Source organism: Gallinula chloropus (assembly GCF_964237585.1).
Source record: "Gallinula chloropus genome assembly, chromosome: 12".
In the NCBI taxonomy this organism is placed as follows: domain Eukaryota; kingdom Metazoa; phylum Chordata; class Aves; order Gruiformes; family Rallidae; genus Gallinula; species Gallinula chloropus.
In genome coordinates this window covers 19,191,386-19,218,017 of record NC_140097.1, presented here as the reverse complement: position 1 = coordinate 19,218,017, position 26,632 = coordinate 19,191,386, and the positions used below count along the sequence as shown (strand labels likewise).

At 38.7% G+C, this 26,632-nt stretch overlaps 1 protein-coding gene across 1 annotated transcript in view; it reads left to right on the top strand.

Moving 5' to 3' along the window:
• IARS1 (isoleucyl-tRNA synthetase 1) overlaps positions 1-26,632 on the top strand; it is a gene marked incomplete at its 5' end in the record, with an annotated part of 97,193 nt that overhangs the window by 9,228 nt on the left and 61,333 nt on the right. Inside the window, 8 exons of the mRNA XM_084269570.1 lie at positions 3,126-3,243; positions 5,782-5,929; positions 7,282-7,369; positions 11,410-11,470; positions 13,195-13,290; positions 17,760-17,882; positions 19,299-19,390; positions 23,144-23,242. Of these exons, the coding sequence (XP_084125696.1) occupies positions 3,126-3,243; positions 5,782-5,929; positions 7,282-7,369; positions 11,410-11,470; positions 13,195-13,290; positions 17,760-17,882; positions 19,299-19,390; positions 23,144-23,242 (825 nt within the window). The remainder of the gene's footprint in view (positions 1-3,125; positions 3,244-5,781; positions 5,930-7,281; positions 7,370-11,409; positions 11,471-13,194; positions 13,291-17,759; positions 17,883-19,298; positions 19,391-23,143; positions 23,243-26,632) is intronic.

Below are 26,632 nucleotides of genomic sequence, written 5' to 3'. Positions count from 1 at the left end.
TAGTAAAATTCTAGTATCTGTGAAGTTGGACCTCTGGTGAGAGTAAGTGACTGGGCTTGAACCAGTTGTATCATCCCATCATGACGCTTTGGGAGCAACAAACTGGTTTCAGGATGTTGTGCTTTGTTGGATCTTAAAGGTAGCTTATATCTTTAGGGGCCAGATTCTCTGTGAACAAGTGGCTGAAATAGGGATCTTTGGATTATTTCTCTAAGCTTGTTTTTCTTTACTAAAGGAGTATGCCACTGCTGCTCCCACAGCCAAGAGGCTGCACCTATAGTTGGGTTTAAGGAGAAACAACAGAATTAGGGGAACAGGGTTGGATTTTTTTTTTTTTTTTTTAACTTCTGTGAATAAACTTTTTCTGATTGTCAGTAGAAAGAAGCTTGGGGGTGGTGTTAGCTTAGTCCTTGCAGAAAGGACTGCAGTTTCAGCTTTGGCTTACAGACCCCCAGCCTCTTCCTTGCGAATTGTCAACATTTTGCAAACGTAAGGGTTGAAATATGGCTTGATTGGTTATTGTCTAAAATAAAGTGTGGAGTTTTAAGCAAACCGTGATACCTACCTGTAAGGGACTCTTGCTGTTACAGCTAGATTCATCTTTTAACAGTTGCTTTTGTTTTGGGTGGGCAGTGATGCTAGCAGGGAGCTCTTTGGGAGTTGCTGTCTGTGTGCATCTGATGGCTGCACAGAACTCTTCTCAGAGGTGTCTTGGTAAGGAAGCTGGTGAAGTGTTTCTTGAGATTACCACTACAAAAACATGCTATGAGTGGTGTTGTGTCAAACAGCAGGCTTGACTCAATCACAGTTCCACTTACTCTGCTGGAATGGTTTTCCGAGTGTAGAGGTTATGATAAGCTACAAAGGAGCGGTCTTTATGATCTGTGATGAGAGCTCTGACGAATGATGTGGTTTGAAAACCCCATCTCTGTTGAGCAGTGGAACAGCTGGGGAGCACTGGGGTGCAGAAAGGCAGAATTGCCACAAGAGGGAGATGCTGGCTTGGGTTTTTAACTTGGCAGCTCCATCTAGTGTTCACCTTTACTGAACATTTACTTGAGCTTGCAGTTATATTTACAGCTGAATTAAATATTCAGTGTTTCTATGAGTAGTTTTTCTCTATGCTGTTAGTAGGCAGCGTTCTTCAGAAAGCAGCGATAAATTGGAGCTTTTTTCTATAGATATTTTAGCTAACTGTTTTTGAAAAGCAAGAATACCTTGGGTATAAATGCTGTCACTTGTCACAGTCTGCATTAATTATGCTCTGAGATGGTAAGCATATATTAAATTTTTTTTTAACTTGCACAAAACCTTCTACAATTAGCCAGCTCAAATGCATATGCTGAAAGCTGATGAAACTATACTCACGAATCTCTCTTATAAAAGACTTATTTATATTGATGCAAGCTTAAGTATAGTCTCTGTTGTAAAACAGATGCACTCACTGCTGTGTTTTGGATTATGGATTAAAGGTCGAGCAGCCACAACTTGCCTGTGGGTGATATTTATTACTTCAATAAGGTTACTTTTGAGGGGTGTGTGTAAGGTAAGGCACCGTTGTTGGAATGCACAGCTCAGACGTCTGGGTTTGGCTTCTCTGTGGCAGACCTTGATCCTGCTAACTGTGCCTGAGTCTTTATCCATCTTAGAGTTGAGATAATTTAATTTTTCTGATGTTAGGGGCCACTCATAGGAAATTCTGAACTTTGATTAGAGGCCCGTAGATGAATCTGAGGGGACCGCGTGTCTTCTCCATGTGGCAGTCTGTATTTTCTCTGTCTTATCTGCAGGGTAGTAATTGTTCTGATCAAGGTACTGTAAAACTTCCCTGACAGCAGACCTGTGCAGGTATTTTAATGCTCTTGTTTTGGGCTGCAGATAGAAATCAGTGCAATAGTCTTCTTGCATTTTGTGTTGAAGGTTACAATTTCAAACACAGAAGGCAAGTCACTGACTTAAATACAAGTCCAGATTCTCAAGCACAAAATGACAGCCTGCAGAAAAAAAAGTGCTGCTTGCCAGGATGGGTTTGGTTGCTTAGCAATGAATTATTTGTCTGGAAAGGGATCCAGAAAGGCGATCAGGATGGCTTGGAAACAGTTTGAGGAAAGGAGTTTTTGAAGCCAGCAATGTTTTTTGATGTGGCATTTGAAATGACCAGTCTCTGCAGAAACTCTGATTTGAGTTGTATTTGGCACAGTTATTTAAGACTTGCCCATTCCTGCCTTTGATTTTAAGGTAGCCAACTTGCAGACTGGATCACTAAGTGAGCAAGTCACTGGGACGTAAGCTGATAAATCTTGATGATCCTGTAGTAACCCTTACAGTGTTCAGATACAGGGAAACACAGGGTTTTGTCCATCGCACAGACACTCAGTGAGTTGGTATGTGAAGAATATTTCTCTTCCAGCTTCCTTTCATCTTGAGGATTGGCTCAGTTTGTCATGTTGTAGTATTATGTGCTGTCTTGATTATTTCAAAAAGATGTAAGGATCCAAATATGCTACAGGCTGTATTGAAGGTTTCATAAATGGAGTTAAAGCTTAATGTGAGACTGATCGTGGATAGGAACTGAGTCCAGAGTGAGATGAGCTAATAAAGGAGAACATTAATGAAAATTGTGGGACCATAAAACAGAGTTCATTACTTTGCATGGTTACCTGTGCCACCTTGTGAAAATTGATCTTCACACTGTAGCGTTGGTTGCTGTCATAGGTGCTTAAAATGATGTGATAAGTGAGCAGCCATGTCAGCGCATGTCTTCTTCCTAAATTATGATTGATTTCAGCCTTGTTAATTGTTCAAACTTCAGATTTCTTTGTATTGAAGAAATTTTGGAAAGATTAATCAGCAATATGGACTTGTTTCATCTAAATATTACGTGCTGTGCAGTCAGTGCGTGGAAAGCCAACCTGGTAGAATCAGCTAAAGCTCATTATCAGCCAGAAATACACTTGCAATCAATTTATCCCTTTCCTTTTGACTTGCAAATAATGTCTTCAGTTGATTGTTTCAAAATGGTGTCATTCAGAAGGGTGCTCCAGCTACAGCAGAACCGCATTTTGCAGTTGACTTAGGAAATTTGAAACACCAGGTGCTATTCCATGTTCTTTGTGTACTTCTAGGTGGGTTTTCAAGCAGCTGTACGACAAGGGACTGGTGTATAGAGGTGTTAAAGTAATGCCTTTTTCAACTGCATGCAACACCCCCCTGTCGAACTTTGAGTCTCATCAGAATTACAAGGTAAGTCAGTGTATGTGTACGTTATGTTGCAATCAGGTTTCTCTATTGATTTCAGTTTGGGTGTGGAAAGCTTTAGTCTTTTTTTGCTTGGTTGTACGTAAGCATATTATTACACCTTGAATTGATAGTAGAAATGGGGGTAAATGGCTTAGTTTGTATTACATTTTGCTGTGTTTTTAATCACTTGATCTCAGCCTTCTTCCCTGTTCTTGGTTACAGTTTATATGTATACAAAGTGCATAGTTTCCTTTTATTCTGGGCACTGAAGATGAATGTTGCAGTGTGTTGGGGGGTTTTATGCCAAGTGCTTAGAGCAAAGCTGTAGCTGTCCCTGTCTGTGCAGATCTGAAAAGAGGAAGGTCCTTGGAGGGGATTAATAAGAATTTTCAAAGACTGTGGTTGTAGTGCAGTAGGGTAGTAGCTCTTTTAAGAATCATTCATTTAGTTTGAGAAATTCTAGAAAATATTTTACCTAATAGAGTGCATGATTTGCTATGGTTTATAAGAAGTTCCTTTAAAAAAGAATTTGCAACAAACTTGTGTTCACATATGTGGAGGCAGAACATGTGTCCCAGTTTTCCAGTCTTCATGTTGGTTTTTGGACAGAGGCTTTGTATCCTTTCTAATTCCCATCCGGGTTTCCATATCCTTATAGAATAAATCCTTCACTTAGTTTGTTACAGCAGAGAGCTAGCACAAATTGTAGATGCAGCCTTTTTTACATGTTGCTTTAAAAAGGCCAATTTGCTGACCAAAAATAGTGCTTTTAAAACAAATGTTTGAATGGGCTTGTGGTACAGTGCAGTCCACAGATACTAAAGCTTTCAATACTGCTTTCAAATTGGCTGTACTGAAATAGGAAGGCTTTGTGTTTTAACCAAGTGACACCTGCAAAGATACCTCAATATTTGTGACTGTCAGATAACTAATTACTTTGCTTGTACTTAGTAACTGACATTTTGTATGGTCTCAGATTATTGAGCTTCCTTTAGCACAAAGTTTGTGGGTCTTTTGGGTTGTTTCGTGTGTGTGTTTGCGTGCCCCTTTTCCATTGAGCAAAACTCTTTTCAAGTCTTAATGAAATATTTAGGTGCTGTTTTTTTACTCTAGAACCTGTAGAGTGTGTGTGGTGTGTGATGCTCTGCCACTTCATGCAAAAATAATTTTTGTCTGCTAGAGGTGGTATTTTGAAGACTGAAATGTTGAGGGTCTGTAAGCTGGTATGATTCATTCTTGGCAAGACTAGTGATTTCTGGGTGTAAGGCAGCTGTCTTCTTTCTCCCTGCAGAAAGCAGACATTGGCTTCTGTTTATTGATCCTGTGAGAAATGGGGCTCAAATAATGAGAAACAGGACTCAAGAAGCACGTTTAGGAGCCGGGTTGTGTCTAATGTGTACTTGAGTAAACTGTGTCAGCAGCTTGTATTACATTTAACTGAAGTGTGGTCTTTAGATTAATGCAGGCATTATTTTCTGAACAGATAAATATTACCCAATGCCATTATTTGGCAGCCTAGATGTTATTTTTCTATGTTTTGCCAGTTATTTTTATCTACCTGGTCAACTTAGGGCTTCAGAAAATGAAGCGAATAGCCTACAGTGCTGTCTGACAATTGGCAGAGGCAGAGCTGTACTGATAGCTCGATCTTTGCTTGGTATCGAGCGTGGCTTGAGAGTTATGTAATATTTATGTTTTACTGTTGACTGCACCAGATGTTCACAGAAAATTCCCTCTGGAGCAGCCCTTAGCTCAGACAGAAATAGCTGCCTGTCCCACGATGCCCTTAACTGTTCCATGATGCTGGACAGAAACCAGAGTGCCTTGCTCTAGTAAAGATGATGGGGGGTTAGGACCTCTCCGTGCATTTAAGGTCTGTGCACATGCCACCCATTTTTGTTTGGCAATTAAAATTATAAAAGAAGCCCTAAAACCAAATAAAACTTTGAGTAGCTGACAAAGGTCTCCTACCTTGAGACATTTTTACTCTTCAATATAGATGTACTGTTGTTTAAGTATTCAAAACTTTTTTCTCCCTTGATAACAACAACCTCTTAATAAGAGTTTGCATCTTCCTAAGTGATGTCTGCTCTTCCTACTCCCTGATCCTAGAGGAAAAGGTGGGAAAGGGCTCATGTAGCAGTATCTGAGAAACTGTTGATTTTGTTGACAGTTGAGATTTGATTATGAAATTTTCAAGTGGGATTATAAAGGGTACCTGAGGGAACTGGCACTCAGTTCTCTGGTGTTTTCAAAGTGAATTCCCCAAAATCTCACTGCTTACAGGAATTTTTAACGCTGTGGCCTTGTCAGACTGATAGTTTCCACTGGTATAATGAAGAAACATTGTGATTAGTGTTCTTTCCAAGCTTTCTTATGCTGCCATTTCACTTTCTACCACTGCAGTCATGAACTAGGCAAGCTGCAAGATGTATTTTGAAGGGTGGCAGTTACAGTTACAACTTTTTAGATTTGTATTGTATCACTAATACACCTACTAAACCTTTTCCTCCCTCTCCTTGGCTTTATATTGTTCTTTAGGATGTTCAAGATCCTTCAGTGACTGTGAACTTCCCGCTGGATGAAGATGCAAGTGTTTCTCTTGTTGCTTGGACCACTACTCCTTGGACCTTGCCTAGTAACTTGGCCCTTTGTGTTAATCCGGAGTTGCAGTATGTAAAACTGAGAGGCAAGTGTTAATTGAAGTGTTCATGAACACTCCTTTCTTCTGTGCCTGTGAATATGTGCTTGTATATGATAGACTGTTTTATGATGAAGCAAGTTGTGCTGTATGGTAGCCTCATGCACAAGAGTACCCAAGAACCTGAGGAATTATATGCAACTGACCACGCATAAACAATACAGGCTCTTGCTTTTCTTGTTACTGCTTCAAGTAGTTTTCAAGGGTTTTCAGTTAGCATTGGAGTATTTTGTTGTATGTCTTCCTCTTCACATAGGACAGGAATTTATTTTATTATTCAAATACAAGCATCTTCAATCTTCATCTACAAACCTTTTGAAAATTTTGAAAAATTAAATAAAGGAAGCAGGAATCTGGTACAAGTACTTCTTGCACTGCTGTTTTGGGGTTCTCAAACTGCTGAAATTTCTGGCTTTTCAGTGCATGTTTAAAAAAAGGGGGGGGGGGGAAGTGAAAGTTATTCAAGTTAATGATGGCATTTATTCTGCAGTACAAAAATACCAAAGGTGTAATTTCTAGTTCCAGCTTAACCACATGAGTCTAATGTGTAGCTAAGGTGATGTTAAACACGAAAAGTTGCAGAGGCATTTACAGTTTGTATTTTCTTTTTTTAAACAGAACAAAATGTTTTGGCTATCAAAGGTTTTAATGTAAATTTGGTCACCCCCAAAAAAGTTACTTGAGTACTTTCAGAAGTAGCACCTACAGCTGCCTGTGATGCTGAGTTGCTGGCTTTGGATGTCTTTGGCCTACAGTCTTCTGGGGTGATAATGACCCTGGCTAAGTTGGTAGTGTAGTAGTCCGAATAGAATTTGTTGTTGAATTTGAGGGTTATTTGGGCTAAAATGGGTTGCCTTCTTCATTTTTCACTTTTTATTTGTGCTTACTTTTTAAAAAAAGAAATCAAGCATAAAATTGTTTGGAACAGTAAACCTCAGAAAAGCAATTATTACTCCTAATGTCAGCTTAATATTGATTTTATGTAGTAATTGTTCATCTTTCAGTTGTTTCCCTCTTTGTTTCATTTGCTGAAACTTTTCAATCGCTTCTCTTTGGCACAAGGATAATAGACAAGGTTGGGTACTCAGTCTCTTGAGCAAAAAACCACACTGAAAAATCAGTGGACTGGGTTTCCATTGAAACTTAGTTTTTGAAAAACGTTCGTTCAGTGGCTCTATGAGGAAAAAGTAGCTGGAAATGTGGTTGATCAGCAGGATTAGCCTGTGTAGTTATATAGGCAATATGATCCTAGCTTGCATAAATTGAATGGTTTCATAATGGTGCAAATGAGGGTATTAAATTGAGATTTACGTAACTTTTTGGTTTATTTTATATTCTAGATAACGCCACAGGAAAGATTTACATTTTGATGGAATCCAGACTGATAGCACTGTACAAATCTGACAGTGAATATGAGATACTTGACAGGCAAGTACATAAATTATTACACACTTGTTAACTTCCAGTATTTTTATAGATCAGAAGCTGAAGGTTTCAAGAAGTTGGATTTTGCAGTTATCTAAAGATAACTGGGTTTCCCTGCACGTGTGTATATTGCAAAAAAAATCTGTAAAAGATTGAAATTTACTACAACAAATAGGTTTTGTACATGAAGCTACAAGTAGAGTAAAAGTTTCATTGGAGCATTGTATTGCAGGGCATGGGGGGGTTGGAGGGGAGGGGAAGGAATCCTTAGTCTTTTTTTTTCCGGTGTGTTTTCTTAGAAAGACATTACTGATTTAAAGCCTTGAGATTGCCCAAATGCTGAACGCTTTCTAAACATATAAATATTTGAAGGGAAATGGGGAAAAGCAAACCCAGGTCTTTAGCAAGCACATAGTGCTTTTGTAGGATGGTCTACCTAAGTTCTGTGGCTAGTGGCTTTCTGAAGACAGCTTGTTCTTCGTGGTTTAGTGGAAAAATATGAATTATTTAGTAAGTCAAACTGGATGGGGATGCAGGCATTAAATTCCCTAGCTCTCTTAAATACGTAACTTGACTTCTTTTAGATCTTTTGTACAAAGTTCTGACCTTTTAAAGAGATAAGATACAACAAGGATTTATTTGCTGACTTAATTCAGTTCTGTGCAGTGGGTAAACAAAACTAATATACAAACATACACACCCCCATAACCACAATGAAACAAACAGAAAAAGACAGACTAGGAAACTTGTTGAGAATGTCAACCCTTCTTCAATGGTATCAGTATTTTTTGTTTGTTTTTTTTTTTAACCAAGAAGTTGAAAGTTTTATGTGTAAGAACACTTTAAATCAAGTAGGATACATCTTATTTCAGCTAAGCAATTTATATGTAGTCACTAAATTAGGGGAGTATAGAGCTGGAATGCTTGCTTAAGATGTTGTCTACTCTGATGCCTCATACACTGATAGTTGAGTAATTCTTAGTTTGTATTTCTGCATTGATTTCCTGCTTCCCCTCACCTCCCAACTGAATTCTCTTCATCTATCACTTACTCTGTTGCAATTTAAGCTGGTACTCAATTTATAAAGATGATTTTCAGCACTGTCATTCTTCAAGGTTGACAGAACTTTTGATCTCCAGGTTTTTTTTCCTCCCTCCAGAGTTAGCACTAAGGTGATTGAAAAGTGTCAGAATTGTGATAGTCTAAGCTAGGATACCAGTGGAAATTTTCTTTCAGTCCAGTGCTGAATTAATAGCAACTCTTTTTCTTGATGTAGTTGTGCATCCATGTAAAATGCATGATCACCCAGTTAGTACATTTGTATGTGTTGGACTGACGTGTTAAAATGGCAAAAGTATCACTGACTTAAATCATTCTACTTACTTGCTATCTAAGCTAGTTACCAAACCAAATGACTTTTTAGACAGGGTATGACTTGTTCTTGACAAATTCATACTGTTTGTTCTTCAGCATTTCACTTTTAAAAACTGTTCAGTGACTTAGAGTTGACTCAGGTTGTTATGCTAGTCTGATTGTTTATAGGTCCATCAGTACTCCATTCCTCTCTTCAAGTATAAGTATCATATTCCTTTCCAGCCTTTAGAAACCTCTCCAGTGTCTAAAAACTAAGTCTTCTGCCAAACCCACTCTGTTTTCATAAATAATTTTGAATGCATTTCCTTTAGACTTGGAGAAAGAAGTAGATGTATTGAACTTGTTGAACTATTGTCTTTTGGTTCCAAATTCTTCTTTTAATGGAATACTACTGATACAATTTTTGACTGGTTGCAGTCATCCTGGATCCAGGAATGAACTGAATGTCTTGGCCTTTTTTGGTGAGGTTCTTTGATCTGAACAGTGAAGTACCTGCTCTTTGAGACAGTCCTACACAAGTTTCAGCTGTCGTTTCTTAGATCCCAGCCTAGTTGTATGTCTGTTCTCCCCTCATCTTTGGAGGTTTTTTTAACCTCTGTGTCTGTACATCAGGCTGCCAGCAATTTCGATTTTCGTTGCAGAGCTGTATGTTTTTCTTCTTTCTGTGTTAGTGCTACAGTCTTCTCAAGCGGGCATTTTTTGTCATGCTCCAGTATTTGTTCTGTAATAAGTCCTCTCAAATGTGAAATGTGAGACAGTTAAGAGGTAGCTGGTAGTTGAACTGATGTTTTAAAGATTTAAGTCTGTGAGCATATAAGTTAATGGAAGTAGCTTTCCCATTTCTTATTTCTGTCTTTGGGCCCCTTGTAAATTCTCTGGCAGTCAGGACCTGTAGAGAGAAATTCATGACACTTGTTCTATACCAGATGGTAGGCCGAGGTCAAGGAATAATCTTATTAAAAATTTTCTGTATCTGAAGTCATCTGAACTTGGATCACTCTCAGCCTTCCCACCCACTCCCAAACCGGACTTTTCTCTCCATTTTCCTCCCAGATGCAGATGGTAGGGTTTTGTGTGGGAATACCTCTTCAGTGTCACTGATGAGGTGGCTACCATCCTTACCAGAGTACTTTCTGCTGCTTTGCACAAATGGATTGGTCTTGGTATATTACCCAACTTCTGGCCATTGAGTGGCTTATTGTTTTATTTACCAGTGGGAGATAGGAAATGGTTTATGAGTCTTTTCCTCCCTTTGAACATTTGAAGTCTATTAATGTATTAAATACGTAATTTCTATACACTTTTTTCCACTGTTGTCTCTCTCTGGATTCTAGAGAATCAAAAAAAATCCAAGATCTTTCTGATCTCTTGAGATGGAAGGATTGTTACAGTGAGTTTACATGAGTCTACTCATAAATTTTCAGCTTTACCTTCAGGACTTTTTGTAAACAAACTATTTCAGGTATCACAAAAGAAAATCAGAAATGTGATGCACAATCCTTACCTTTCAGGTACTTGCATGAAGAATTTAACTACTTCTTTTAAATCTGGTTCTAGTGCTTCATATTCTATGTGGCTGAGCAACAAGGATGCTTTGCTCTCATCTGATCCCGATTAAGCACCTCAAACATTCCTAAAGCTGTTTGTAATATAAAATATATAAACCATCTGCAAAGATGTGGCTTAAAATAGAAATCTCCCCTTTTCCTAGTGGATATTACGTATGCTGAGCTGAGGAGTCATACTCTTTAACTTGGCATTAAATAGTGTTTGAGTTACTTTTTTGATGTGAAGAAACAGCTTTGAAGAGTTCACCACCTGGAAATTGTCCAATGTTTTATGGTTTCACCATTGTTTTGGAAGATGTGGATCAAGAAGGACATAGGGAAAGACCACAGCTGTGACACATTGAGAAGTATCCCATCTATTAGATGAAGTTGGGTTTTAATTAGACTTTTTCCTGAAAAGGAAGATTTAAGCACTTGGAGGAGAGTTCTGAGCAGTGAACCTAACTGTAACACCATTTTTGTCTACTATTGTCAGAAGCCTGAAGAGAGCCAGGTCTACAGGCTCTTATCTCTGCCTTGCATTTCTTGTCTGGCTCAGTTAGTTCCTCAGTCCTGTCTGTGTTGGAGCTTTCTCTGAGGTGCCCGTGGAGAGCTTGGATGTCTGACTTCGGAATAAGAAAGGAGGCAGCCAAGCTTTAAATGCTGCAATACCCTGTTTTGCAGTCTGTTGGGCATATAACTTCTAGGTGGTTTGGATCAGTGTTTGTTTAGTTTGGTTGAAGGTGCTGAGCTATCAGGCTTTGTTGTTTGAAAAAGGATAAAATTGTGTTTTATCCAGAAGCATCTTGCACAGCTTTTCCAGAATGGATTATTAATACTTAATTCCTACGTTAATTTACAATGATTGCTCGATTAAGCAACACTCAGGTACAAGCATACTTGTTGACTGTTAGCAGAGATGCACTAAGACATGTTTTTTGTCCAAATGGCCAGAGAGATGTAGAATTGGGAAGCAAATGATTGAAGAAATATTGTCACATTACGAAGTCAAATTCTGTAAGAGATGGAGGAAAAGGAAATAAGAAAAAAATCAGATTCTCACCAGCCGACAAAACAATTCTCAAGTTGTTAATTTAAGTTCATGTAAATCTTTCTTCTCAGGTTTCCTGGCATTGCTCTTAAAGGCAAGAAATATAAACCACTCTTTGAATATTTTATTCAGGTAAGATTGGTGCTTGATACAGAATAAGAAGACAAAAGTAAAAGTTATTATTGGTATTCTGTCTTTCTGTTAGAAACATCTTGTGTCCTAGTAATGAACCCCATATTGTATTCAAGTAGTTCAAAATCCTAGTGAAAAATCGAAAAACAAAAGGTTCACTTTTTCTGTGTTTTGGGGTTTTTCTTTTTGGTTTTTTGTTTGTATTTGTTATTTCCTCAAGTTATAAAAACAACTACAGTAAGGCTTCAGTGATAAATAGTAGTCTGACTTCAGATTGCAGCGAAACTCCCAAGACACATTAATAGGTGGTCAGTATTCTCAACTTTTCACCTAGTGAGCTTCTGTTGCCTGCCTATTAAGTTCACAAATTCTGTGTTCACAAAGAGAATGACTTTATGAGCTGCGGTCGTAGTCACGTAGTGTTTCTCATGGAAGAGGTAAAAGCTGTTGTTAAAATTACTGCTGATACAGCTGGTTTTTTGGGTAACCTCCTGTGCAGCGTTTAAGTGCTGCAGAAGTTGAGCGTAGTCGATAGCTCTGCAGGGGATGATAGAGTATGTAGCAATGGAAGAGAGGGTAGGGAAATCAGCTTTCCCACTTCTTTCCCACTAGCTTTCCCATTGTTATATATTTAAAACACAGAGTTCTGGTGATAAATTGATTTTTTCAGAGAGTTGAAGTGGCTTACAGTACTGCTGGACAAGCAGCTGTTAACTCGTGTCAGGGATTTGGTTGGTTGTGACTGCCATCTGTCTGAAGCATGTGCTGAAGTCAGCAAAGGCGTGAGAACCTCTGTAGGGAGCAGGACCTGTAATTTCTGGAGAAAGATCAAGCACATACCTGAATATGAAAAGCAGAACTGCAGGTATAAAGGTTTGGAATGGATAAATTTTTGAGTCCGGCTGAACTTCTAAGGAGCAGATGGGCATCTGCCACTTCTTTTTGGGTTGTAGTTTGCTTGGTGGTTTGGTGGGTTTTTTTGGGTTTTTGTTTGTTTTTTTAAAGAATGGATTTCCCATCTCAAAATACCCCCCTTTAGACCAAGCCAAACCAAGTGTTTTGTAACATGTTTGGTTCTGCTCGGACTGCAGTGCTGACTTATTTTTGGTACTACTTTTGTATTAAGGAATAGAAAACAGCTCTTTTTTTTTTTTTTTTTCCCATTACCTACCTATTGAATGCACTGAAGATCATATCTTCTGTAAATTCTTTCTGGTTTTGTGTTTTACTTGGTATTTACCACCTTCTCATTCTCTGGAGGAAATAAGGAATGTGTATTACTAAAAGCAAACTTTGAAAACCATAATATCAGAAGGTAGAGTGGAGGTGCAAATATGCAAGGAGACTTCCCTATATAGAATCCCTGTAGCTTTCTTGATTGTATCCTCATGCAAAGTTGAGTATTGATTTGTGGTCTGTTAAGCACAGAACTGTGTGAAGATCTGTGGCTTGAAGAGTAATTGACTAAGAGGCGTTGTGGAGAGGTCTTAGATTTAATCACCCTTGATGCTGTTTAAATGAAGTCTGCAGACTGGGCGTCTTAGCTAGGGGAGATGATTAAGTTACATTAGGAATGTCACGTTTTACTGTTTGACTTAATTTTGATCTGGTTCTTTACTCCTGCGGGTAGCTAACGGATCTTCCATGTTCTCAGTAATTCTGGTTTGAGATTTTTTTTATATATATATATGTATGTATATGAAAAACATGTTTTTGTCTTGCAGTGCAAAGCTAAAGGTGCCTTTACTGTGGTAGTAGACGGTTACGTGAAGGAGGAGGAAGGCACGGGTGTTGTACATCAGGCCCCTTATTTTGGTGCTGTGAGTATGAGCTACGTATCTGTTATGTTTTTTTTATTCCAACACGCAGCGCTTGGCTTACAGGGGACTCTCAGAGTGGCTATGATATTAAACAGTCCTCCCATTTGCTAAGAGAACAACGTAGTATTGTACTGTAGTGAGTTCTTGCATTCCCTGGTATCTGTTGTGTGCTAGATAGTGTTGAGGTTTTCAGGTGTCTCTTGATTTGGTTATTGTTGCACTATATGAAGTCAATTTATGACTGTAGCTTGAGTGTCACTGATCTTAGCTTTGCTCAAAGTCTAAATTTACAGCTTTGAGAAGAAATGATCAGTTGTGCTGATAGACACAACTGGCTTTGCTAAGTGATAATTTTGGATGGCAACAGCAGCTCTGCTCAGCACAACACCCCTCTTCAGTGTTTCAATTTCATTACTCATTGCGCTTTCAGGAAATGAAAAAATGCTTTGCCTGCTTTTGTACTGAGACTTTATCCCTCAGCGTAAAAGGATTTTGATGCACTCATTCTTTTTTCTGTCTGTATTGTCCTTTCCCTTGGTCTGTTCTTCTGAAGGTTAAGAGGGATAATTTTTCATGGATTTTATCATTTCAGTTTTTAGACACATGAATTGGATGCACTAGTTTAGACTCATTGTCCTTTTTGTATAGTGTCCTGCCTTCAGTTTTTATCCAAAGCTGCCCTCAGAAAACTTGCAGTAGAACTGCCAATGCCCAGCAATTAGTAATCCTTGGACCACAAGCTCTACCATCGTTTCCAGAAACTGTTGGCATTAAAAATAAATCTCTTTGTATTCATATGAAATATCCCATCTTTTTCTTTTTCCCAGCATTTTTCTGAAGGGTGCATCCGCTGTGATGTTGTTTCCCTTGTCAAGATGAACATTGATCTGAAAAGATGTCCTAGCTTAGAACACATGTGAAAAAAAAATGAGACTGGGCTGTATGTTAATCAAGAAATTTATGGTGATGGTAAAGGGTTTTAAGTCACTGCCACTACTTGCATGTCACGTTCCCTACAGCTCGATCTTGCATGGACTTGACTGAGGGGTGAGGGGGCAGGAGCTCTTGCTGTAGGAAGGGAATAGGCTGCTGTTAGGGAAGGAGCTCTGTCAGAAGCTTTTTGGCTGCTGTATTGTTTTCCTGTGTATTTGCACAATACAGTTCAGTTGTTGGAAACAGCTTGTTGGAAAGCCTGACTGGCCAGTTAGAGCAAGGATTATTTACCCTCTTTTAGTCTTATTATAAGGCCGCAGGGACTTGTATAAACACAGGGGAAAAAGAAATCATTTGTGTCTCTCTCTGAAAACATTTTTTTTTTTTTTTTAAACCAAAGATGAGAATATTAGTTAAATGCATTGCAGAGGGAAAGTGCATAAGAGGTTTGTGGGAGGAAAAAAGTATATATGAACATCACAAACCTTCAGTCTCGTTAGCTAAAGAGCAGCTTGACTTCAGGATGCATGATGCATAGACCTGAGTCCACTGGCTGAGCTACCTTCAGAAGGAAATGGCTTAGCACATGTTGTGCTTCACGCTGCTACCTCTTTTCTCTTGGGATGCATGTAATGCAGTTTGGCAGCCCACTGATTATCTCCACTCACAAAGGGTTCTAGCTTAGGTTCAGAGTTTCATCATTGTATAGTATGTGCTGCGTAGAACAGTGTCATGTGGTGTTGGTGGTGTTTGCTTGTGAGTAGACAAACTTAGATGAAAGGAAGGAGGTAACTTGTGACTTTAGGCAGGACTGTCTTCCTAATGGGCTTCTCTAAATTCCTTTACTGTTATGCTGAAGGTGAATAGAGAGGAAAGGGGTGAGTGTAGCAGAAGGCAAGGGTCAGAGGAGAAGAAGCAGCAGAGTCCTTGACAGAAACGTCATACTGTGTCTCTATCCCTTCCCCTTGATGTATGTAAATCCCTTTAAGAAGGTATAGAAACCAAAGGGTTTTTTAAATTCTTCTTACAAATGCATATTTTGTATTGCTGATAGCTTAGAAATATATCCTTTTCTGACAAAACTTGAAGGAAGAATTCACCTTCCTGTAGTTCCAGGATTTGTAATTTCATTGTGTTGTGTGGCACTCTTACCAAATAGAAGCTGCCACACAATGTGAGAGTGCTCTATTATTTCAGTTCAAAAGAAATCAAAATTAAAACACACTGAACAAGACAAACCTCTACTAAAAAGTCTGTAAACTCAATGAACCTTCAGATTAACATGACACTGAAATTCAGCTGCTCAGGCTTTTGTCACATGTAGATGTATCTACAGTCAACTTGAAAAGCTTTGGTAACATTCTAACTTGTATACAAGCACTATGCTTCTGGTGCCTGCTCAGACTGAGTCACAGGTTTCATAGGTATGTTACTGTTGCACTTTCTTTTCAGTAAATTATATATTTGGATCTTTAAGAGGTGCTGAAGATGAACCTTTTTACTTCATTATTTTGTTGTTGGGTTTTTTATTTCACAGAGAAAACCTTTCAGCTCTCATCAATGAGCTGTTTAATAGCTTCTGCTTCATTCATTTTCTGTATGGCTCTTAGCTTTTATTTGTAGTTCTTTTGAGAAATCTGATGGTGGCAGGGGTACAGAAGTGAACACGGTGACTTGTATCCTGGAAAGAATTGAAATTTGTAGTAGCTTTCCAGTGGAGCTTAGCATTGGTGGATTTCCATACATGTCTGAGTGTATTCTTGGGTTGTGGTTACCCAAGCAAATCTTCATTAAATCAAATGGCAGGTCAGACTGGAAAGCCTCTACATTCAAGTCCTTCAAAGGAAAGGAACTAACTGTAGAATGCCAAAATAGCAAAGCCCTTTATATGTCATTGGCTGCATCAGTGATGCAAATCGGACCGAACCACCTCTTGACCCAGGTCCTGCGAAGTGGAAGGTTTGTTATTCTGTTTCAGCTAGGTTGTGAGCGTGCCAGGCTTTGTAGTCTGTGCTGGCTGCTTCTTCAAAGCCTTTTACAATTCGCTGCCAAATCAAGATTGACGTTAGTTCTGTCATCTGGCCTCCATCTTAAACACTGCAGTCTGCTTGCTGTATCTCAGCACTAATAGCTGCTGAAAGGTCAACCAAGAACGGGCTTATCTGAGTTAACCAATTGACTGAAGAAGTTGGTTGACCAAGTGGAGGCTGAATAATTGTGATGACTGTCTGCAGCTGCTGGAGACTGTGGCTGACAGTGAAGGAGGGCTGTAGCTGAAGTGGGGTTTTGTTTCTGCATGTAATGCCTCGGTACATAACAGCTTCACTGTTGATCTGGAGAAGTTTCATCATGGTAAAATATAATGTGGATCAACAGACAACATCTGCCGCATCTGGCTTGAGGAAGCTGGTAACTACAGAGACTAGAGGGTAGTGTTGGAAATACAGGATGAGGGCCATAGAAAGGATTTGGAAACCCTGCTCTGTCACTCCCAAGTTGGTTATATCTAGGAGAGGAGAATTCAGCTAGCTACAACACTTCATGTTTTGTTCCTGAAGTCTCTGGTTTCCCTTCTCAGGGAAGCAATACAAGAGCCTTGAAGACTGAAAAACCAACCTGATTTGATGCAGGCTTAGACAGGGTCTTTCTCTTGGTGGAAAATAAAGTGACTCTGTCCATGTGCTGCAAGGAACTGATCTGTAGATGTCCCCTTCTCCCTTCCCCTCTCACCCCCAATAATGTTCTCTACTGTAAGGGCAAGGAAGTGGATCATCTGGAGTGATAATTGGTTAGGATATGGACTTACTTTGACTTCAGACTTGAAAGGAGTATTTGACCTTTTATATTACTTTAATAATTCTGTTGTAATCTTTGCTAAGGATACCATTGTTTTGTTCTGTTGATGAAAGTCTGAGTGACCTTCTTTTTCTTAATTCTGTTTTCCTCCTTACTGCTACAGGAAATTAAAAATGTAAACAGGCTACCCAGGAAACTAAACTATGATGCTGTCCATGTGTGGTTTGTGGCCTATAGGCCAACAAAGAGAGAAATACAAATTTGAAGGCTTTTAAGACCTCTAGAAAACAGGATTTTGTCTTGTGAAAAATGCCGTGCGGGTTTGTGTGCTGAACATGCACAAGTCCCTGGCTGGTACATGAGCGTGACATCGTAGTTGTCAGTTCCTTTACTGGACAACAGTAGTCTGAAACTGTTTGCTACATGAATGGCTGTGTGCATGCACATACTCTATGTGTGTTTATATGTACAGGCATGTATATGCACAGTGGCATGTGCACACGTCCCCTCTACTAGGTGAGAGGAAACATACATGCTGAAGAAACCATCATTTCTGTGATGAGTAAAACTGCAGTCCAATAAACTGCATCTTTTCCTGTGCATCTGGGATTAACAAGGGCTGACTTTTTTGCTATTCTTGTCCAGTCATCACATTTTCTATTTAATATTTAATGTCTTTTTCAAGGGATGGATGTGTTAACCAGTATTTTGTATCTGCATAACACTTGTCTCCTTTGTAGGATGATTACAGAGTCTGCATGGATTTTAATATTATTCAGAAAGATTCCATACCTGTTTGTCCTGTTGATGCATCAGGCTGCTTCACAGCAGAAGTAACTGACTTTGCTGGGCAGTACGTGAAGGTTAGTGATCTTGGAGGAAGCAAATGACTATTTTATTCAAAATAAATTTTATATATGGTAGAAATCTTCTTTTCTTTCTTGAAGTGGCTTTGTCTCCAGCATGTCTTTGTTGCCAGGAAAAAATCAAAACCTGTTTTAACATTAGCAACAATATTGCAGTTGCTTATTACACTATCTGAAAAATAAAGATTATGGAACTTAAGTAATAGAATGTATCTAGCAGTGAAAGGGAAGAGGAGTATCTCCTGTTTGCATCTACTGCAGAGTCTTGCTGTTCTCTTGTTACTTAGGGAAGTTGGTAAGCAAGTGTGGAGAAGCCTTCTTTACCTCTGGGTGACTTCTGAATTCACAGATGTCGTCACTAAGCTTATACCAGCCAGTTAGTGTGACATGGCTTGTTAGAGGAGAGAAATCCAGTCATTTTTCCCACTTCGTGGGATGTGTTGCAATGTGAAATTATTGCCAGTAGAGGCAAGAGAAGCCACGTCACAGAAACCCACAGGAGCTCCGCATTGCTACAGGCACAAATCCACAGAAAGGAGTGCTGCTTTAATTTCATGTGCTAAGGAAACAAATTTGGTTTAGTTGGTTTCCTGCTGGTAGAGTTTAATAGCAAAGCATGTTCCTATAAACGCAATTTGCTTGAAAAAGACTTGAAAATCTTGTATTGCATTTAAACTCAAACCGCTGCCGTTGCCTCCTGCTATATGTTAAGGCAAATAAGGGAACACTGGAGGCTATGTGTTTATCTTCTTGCTGGTAGGAATCTGAACTTAAGGTTCTTGGAAAATATTCTTATGATGCTGAATTCTTAGCGCATAAATATTGCTGTATCACAAATCCTTGTGTGTTTTTCCCCTTCTTAATGTGATGTTGATACTTGTTTGTTTGATAGATTGTCTTTGATTATTAATGCACAACTTTCACTTCCAGCTAAAAACATAAATCCTGTGTTAGGTATTGGAAAAAATGCTTCAACTTCTGTACCTGCAGTAATGGTAGAGGGATGTGTTGTAGTCAAGCCTAGATATTAATTTAGAAGCACTGTGTGGCTTGGACCACAAAATCAGAAGACTCAATAGAAGATTTAAGTTATTAAATGAGTTCTGGCTTGTACTAGTGCTGGGGAAAATTTGAATGTTTTACACTGTTGTGTACATGTGGAAACAGAGTTAAGGGCAAAGAGGGACCAATGCTGTATACCAGGATTTGGAGAATAAGTAACTTTCCAAATTTAGTGCCTCTGCAGTAAATGCCTAAATTGTATAGTAGTCTTTCACATCTTTCATGTGTGTTAATACTGGATTATTTGTAGGGGTGTTCTTAATTTAGGTATTGGAGACAGATCCTTTAGTAGCATACTGTGAAATAGTGACATTTGTGTTCAAAGGAAGCATTTTTGTTCTGTCTTTTTAGGATGCAGATAAGAACATCATTAAATTCCTGAAAGAGAAAGGAAGGCTGGTTCAAAGCAGTACTTTTAAGCACAGCTATCCTTTCTGCTGGAGGTAAGAGAGAAGTGCATATGGCCTTAGATGAGGGTTCTAATGGAGTAGTTCTTGAGGTTTGTCTCACTTCTCCCCTCCCTTGACCTACTTACTTTGTCTTGTTAAAAAATGTTAACAGGAGTCAAGAATATTGACTTAGGAGAGCTGCAGTTGTGGTTTGGTAATCAAGTAAAGTATTTTTTTGTTTTTTCATATCTGATGACTTTAAGTGTAGTGCTGAATTTTTTTCTATTATGATTTTACAGGTGTGTTTTTGTAGTTTGAACTTCTAATTCTTCAGTGTTGTATGTAGTACTGGTAACTGCCTTTTGGAAGATTGTTACAAGTCTAAAAACGCTTGACTTCTAAACAGCTAAATACTGAGTGCTGAGATTTTGGTACCCTTTGAATCGTGTCCAAACAAGTCTCTAAGAAGGTGTTTGTGTTCAAACTTTCCACGTTTTGGATAAAATGGCTGTATTGTATCTGCTGTCATAGTTTTAACTGTGTAAAATTACTTCTTTCTTTGGAGCCTGGCAGAGCCCAGTTGGTTATAGGCTGCAAATGTATTGCTGATTAAAACCAAAGTTAGCCTTCAGACACTGCAGTGGGTTGGACGTGTAATAGGTCAGTTAAGTTTTTCTCCTCTGTCATTCCTGAATGGAGTTAACAAACAGCAGTTAAGTCTGATCAGAAATAGCAGCTGACATGTTTATACTGTCTGCAGGGACTTCTTAGAAATGTTTGGGTTTTGTCAACTGGAAAGTGGGGATCAGCTGTGGAATGTCAGATAGGTGGTTCAGCACAGTTGCCTGCCAAGAATCTTCCTTCTCAGATTGGGGATTTTGCAGAGGTTGAAGGAGGACTCTGTGTGCAAGTCTCCATGGGCCTTCTGTGTAGCCAACTAACACAAGCTTTGCTTACAAGAAACTCAGGCTAGGCAAACCTATGCTAGAAATGAAGCATGTTTTTACCAGTGTCCTCTCTGGTTTTAAATGTATATGATTGCTATTGCAAAACTGAGGGGGGAGAAACCATCACTGAATAATGTGAAGTTTAAAAGAAGAAAGCATCAGTCATCTTTTAGTAGGAATATTTTATTAAACTGTTCTTGAAGTGTGTCTTTAAATAAAATATCTAATCTCATATCTGAAACTACTTGAACATTTAAAGTCATATCTGATACATACAGCACCTGTACTGACATAACTGATAAAAGCTTTTCTCTCTGTCAAGCTTTAATGCATGCGACTAGGTGAAGTGTTTCAGCAGTGTGCTTTTATCTTTGAGAATAACCTTTACTTGCTCTTCAGTACCATGATTGGCTTGTTTCTAACAACTACCTAGAGGAAGAAGGGGAATTACACTTCAAGTGTTATGTCCTTGATGATTTGGGACACTTCTTGACAAATGCATCCCAAAACCAAGTAACGCTTGTGTTTTTCTTATGTAGCAATTCAGATGTACAGTCATGGCCTTTGGAGACAAATCAGTAATGTAGAAATGCTGATTCTGGAGAACATACTTAGTCCTGCCACTCTGTTGACATTTTTGTTGATTGATGATAAGTTGCAGGCAGCACCTAGCAGCAAATTATCTGGTGGGAAGAACAGAATAATGGATTCTACTTGAAAAGCTCATTTCACTGCCATCAGAAATCAAACCATAATTGGAATATGCTAAAAGTAGAAGAGTAGTTCTTAACTTTGAACATAGTTATAAGTTATTTTGATTAATGTAAGAGAACTTTGAAATCAGCCTTCTACTTAATGTACTACTGTTCATGCTTCTCTCTGTATCTAGGCAGTTGTTGAATCCTCAGTATGTTGAGGTATTTTTCTCTCTTTATATATCATCAAACTAGGATCCTCTACATTTTTGTTATTGTGATATGTAGTAACTTTCTGTCATCTTGAAACTTGAGAATCTGAAAGAGGAAAACAATAACAGCTTGGAAAATACACAGTAGATAGTTTTCAGTTTCCCCTTCACTGGAATTGCTGAAGGCTGAGATGATGGGTCAAAACTGCTCAATATAGATGTGAGGTCTTGAGAGCCTATATGGCCTAGCTAGCAATTCAACAACTCTGAAAGACAGTGGAGGTAACTAGTATGTCATCTGCAGGGCCTGTCACAGCTACTGCCTGCTGTTCTATTAGGAGGCAATATTGGGAAGGTCTGCTGTTGACAGATACTGAGTTTTGTCTTTTTCAAGCCAGTGAAAGTGAAGCTGGAAGCACCTTGCATAGCATATGGTCAGTTAACTATCATGTATTTCCTGAATGATGAGGGAAATGGAATGGGAATAAGATGGTAATAATTTGTTTACAGCAGCTGTGGAGTCCAAAACAGATATGAGAAAACAATTGGGAATGTGTAGTGTTCACAGAGGATTGTCTTTCCTGTGTTCATCTCTTCCAGTACCAAGTTTGTGTTTCAGAGAACATTAATTTTGTGGCACTGCTGAGGAATAGGGAATTTTCTCAGGTGCTTCGATTCCTCTGATAGAATTCCAGAGGGAGTATTTGTAAGGGGAACAAAACATCAGTTGAGACAGAGGAATATTTAGGCAGGAATTTTATAAGCATGGATGGCTTTTCCCTTGTCTTCTGTTGATATGAAACAGATGAGTATTTCTCATTTGAGTCTATGGCAAAGAATTGAATCGGGTTTCCTCAACCCTCTCACCAGTCATGAGGGGCAGAAATGTGTGAGATGTTTCTGGTTGGGCAGATTTGCAGTGTGTTGTTCTGCTTTTGTTTCCTGCTGAGGCACTACTTGGCATTATGTTGAGAATAAAGAAGATACTCAGGGAAACTACCATCTCCCATTCCTTGCTACCTTCATGTAGGTGGAAACACTGCTCTGTGGGTGCTTTGGAACGTCATTAAATATTCTGAAGCTTCAGTGTTAGGTTGAAAGCCTGGGAAATGATCATGGCTTCATCTGCTTGTCTCTCATAGATCCTTTGTGTCTGAAGCTACTTGGCCCTAAAGCTTGTCTTCCATCAGGTCCCATCTGCCAGTTGCTTACTCCTGACAGGGGCTGGGTACCACTTTATTGTCCCAGCATTCTTTTTCCAATATGTTAAGACTTGTGTGAGAAACTGCTGTTACCAGGTTTTATTCTTGTTTCCATTAACTCAAGATCTTACATATGCCATGGCAGTTCTTCATTCTTCAGCACACCTGAAACGAGATGCTCATTGAAACTACAATACTTCTTGGGTATCTTGTAGCTTGCAGAAAACTTTCTCTTCTTGCTGTGATCTTGCTGCTCTGTGAGGATGTAACTGAACTGTGAGTGCCGCTTTCTGGGTGTGTTTTCTTGGTCAGGCAGGGGTACCTTTAGGAAGTGCTTCTGCAGTTTGCATTTGCATCATAATCTCCAGCAGTTTGTGTGTTTCAAATGAGTCCTTCTGTGGATATAAGCAAAATGAATTAAACTTTTCAAATGGGTTGTTTACAGTAATGGCTACATGTAGGAGATAATGGCAGTTTCTCAGGGTCTTTGCTTGTGAATTATTGTTTAACAAGAGTGTTTTTGAGGCACAACATCTTAAAAATAATAGTTTAAGAAATGTATCGTGGGGTGGATTGATGCTAAAGGAGAATAAGCTTCTTGTCCCAGTGTTGTTGAACAGCTGTGAATGCAGTTTGTGAAAAAGGGACTGTCATGTACAAAAATACATTTTAAAGAGTATTTTATAAGTAACATAGCACTGAAACCATTTTTGTGTGTTTTGCTCTCTTCCCCATCACCTTTCCTCTACAGGTCGGACACTCCGTTGATATACAAAGCTGTGCCTAGCTGGTTTGTGAGAGTGGAGCACATGGTGGAGAAGCTCTTGGAGAATAATGCCCAATGCTACTGGTAATGTCTCCTGCATACATCTATATTTTTTACAAACTTATTTTATTATTATTCCTTGACCAGGATTGGCAAAACGATGTTTCACTGTTAGTGTGCTAGTTTGTGTTTCTACTCTGTTTTTCTGAGCCAGTGTTACTGGAATGGGGCTGGCTTCACAGATGTGCCTCAAACTGGTAGAGTAATGGGATAGTCTTCCTGGTGTAAGCAGGTATAACTGTGTAATTGCAGATCAGTCCAGCACATTGGATGTGTTTGCACACTAATCCTTTCTTGTGCTGAGAAGGCATTCATTGTTTGTGTAAAATCCCAATGAAAAATACAGTTTTACGCTGTAGGTAAGGTTGAGTAAGTGCTAATAATTAACAGTGCAGTATATTACAGGGTCATTTAAAGTATCTTCATGTCATGGTATATGATACCAAGGAATACAGCATGGGAGAATCTATAAAGGAAAGGGAACCTGTGGAAATATGGAAGTGCACCATTAAGCTTCCAAAAAGGCTCAACAGAGAGAATAATTTAGGCAGTTAAATTCTGTGTGTGTATTTATTTATTGTTCCAGATAAAGCTAATTTTTAGATAGAGGCTGGTAGATAGGTGCATTTGAAGGAAAAAAAAAAAGGAACCCACCCAGCCTCCCCCACCAAAACCCCCACCCAGCTGCCCTGTTTGTGTAAGAGTTGTATGTAACCTGAGTTTCAGAGACTTAAATAAAAATTTTCTACTGGTCGCAAAAATTGAATCTTTATATAGGGAATGTGAAAAACATTTGCATGAAATTGATGTAGAAAGCAACAGATAAGTTGTAGCTAATTTAAGTGGATTATTAAACTAACAGTAAGAGGGAATTACTGGTGATGGGATTATTTTGAGTCAGTTGTGGCCTTATGGTGCGTTAGTAACAAAAGGATCCTGTTGTCTTCACCTTCATTATCTTCTCCTCTCACAAATAACTTGGACCTGGGAAGTTGAGATCAGGTGGGGAGATGTGGAGGGTAGAGCCTCGTTCAGGCATACGGTGTGCTGTTCCAGTTGTCATTCTGGATGTAAGAGAACTGTAGGAGAGTTGGGATTCAACCCCTGTGTGCCTCTGCTCAGTGACTGAATGGGTGCTGAAGAAGGTGACTCGCCTTTCAGTGAACAATTACAGCTTATGCTGCATTGTCTCATGGACAGTACTTAGCAATTAAATTCTCCATGAGCAGCTTTTGCATAACTGCTTACGTGGTACAAGCACTGTAAATATTGAAATATGTGGGGAAAAAGTTAGTGATCCATGATACAGACTGTCCAAAAATGCTGCAGCGTTGGCTTGCTAATAAGCACATGCCCAGTCTGGATATGTAAGGATATTTTATAGATTAGTAAGTGTTGCTTTCTGTTTTCCATAACAGAACATACTGTGATCCTTCTTTTGGGGAAAAATAAGCTGGAGAGGGGGTGAAAGTGTTTGTTCTTAGCTTTAATTAGCTTTCTCAAGATGGTTTTACTGTTTTGATGACTGACAGTAGACCTGCATACTTAATTTTCACATGAACATGTAAAAAAAAAAAGTGTAATGGTCCTATTAAGGAAGTGTTTGAGTGGTTGAGAGGGTTTGGCTTTTCCAGAAGCAAAGCTTCAAGAGGAAACTGGTAAGTGACCACCACTCATCCAGGAGATGTTAATGAGAACTAATGAACAGCTTGAACCCTACAGGCCTCATTTTTGTGTTGGGGTTTTAAGTGGTGCTTTCTTCTAAGCCTTGAGTAGTGGGGATACAAGTTGAAGCTGTAGCAAAGGTTGGATGGGAAGACGAGACAGTGGAGATAATTGACAGTATTCAACATGCATGGAATTATTAACTGTTTGTCCTTTAGGCCATTCTTGAGTAGCAGTGTAATTCTGTTACCATAAAACTCATTCCTCAAGATTCCTCTCAGAACAGTATGGGTTTAGAAATGTTGAGATTTTGTTTGTAGAGAATATGGCAGCAAGAAGAGCTGTATTATCAATAAATGATAAGTAAAATAATACATTTTTGCAGAATGTGATTTCGTAATTACTAGTTTGAATACTTGATGGCTTTTCTTCTATAGGGATGACTCTTGAAATCTAGCTCTTTAAAAGAAAAAGGCATTGCTTCCAAATTTTTTTTTTCTATGTTCTTCACTGATGTCAGTTTGGTTTGGGATGTAGCTTCATAAGTTGGTGTTGAGAATTCTGGCATTCTTCAATATTCATTTATTTAAATTTTGGGAACTCCATCCTTCCCAAAACCTAGTTTTTGCTTTTGAAGAGACTTCATCTCTGAAAGTGCCAGAGGAATAATACCTGGCTTTTTAAAAACTTATTTTTGGACTCTCTGGGGCTTCAGCGTGTCCTGAAAAATGAGAAAATTTGGGATAAATGCTTTTCAGACTGTATTAACCTTTGCAAAATGAGTTTGACTACATAGCTTTTTATTCCTGTAAATGACTGATAGGTATATTGTCCCTTAAAAATAGCTGCACTCTTTATAGGTATCCTTTCTGATGGAATAGATTAAACAAAGTTGGACAAACTTTGCAACCTGATTGCATTTCTAATTAGTTTTTTAATGAATTAGCCTACTGATACAGCTGTAGTTATTCAAAATTTAAAGCCAGCAGCAACCATGCATTCTTTTTTCAAAATGAATTTAACTGTAGCTTTCAAGACTGACCACATAAATAATGTACCAACCTTTTCGTAAAATCACATGTCAAAAAAACCCCTCTACTTTATCCCAACCTTATTCTGATCAGAGGGGGGAATGACTTGTGCTGGATGCAGAAAATGCAGAATTGGAGCATTATTTAAGAGACTTGTGCTTCGGTCTTGAATCCAAATTCCCTTACTGAATGTTCTGTTTACCACAGAACTGACAGAATAGTGACAACTACTGCTGTGGTACTTGAGATAAAGAGGGGGCAAATTCAGCTGCTCTGCCCTGCAGGGCTATAGACTTTGGTTTCCTTTTAATGTTGATACAGTGAGTTAGATGGAGCACCAAGGATGGGTATGGGTGTAAGTGGTCTGAATTCAGCCTTAATTGTTTCTTGTAACTATTGCCTTTATGGAATGATGTGTTGTGAAAGAGCCTTTCTGATGTAATCACAGACAGGCAACAATGCCACCTTAGGTGGTTGTATAATACAGGACCAATTCCTATCATCAGAACTCACAACTAGTGTAAATTACAAATTTATAAGTTATTTTAGATAGTAAATTAGTACAAATTATATTTATGTTTCTAAACCTCTATAGCTCACGTTTCTGGCAGTGTATGTAATATTTTTATACTTGCAAGTCGATAGAAAAAGTCCTGTATACTGTGTAGATTGTATTTAAATCTCAGCTTTGAACTCCTTATTTTAAAAAACCTCCCTC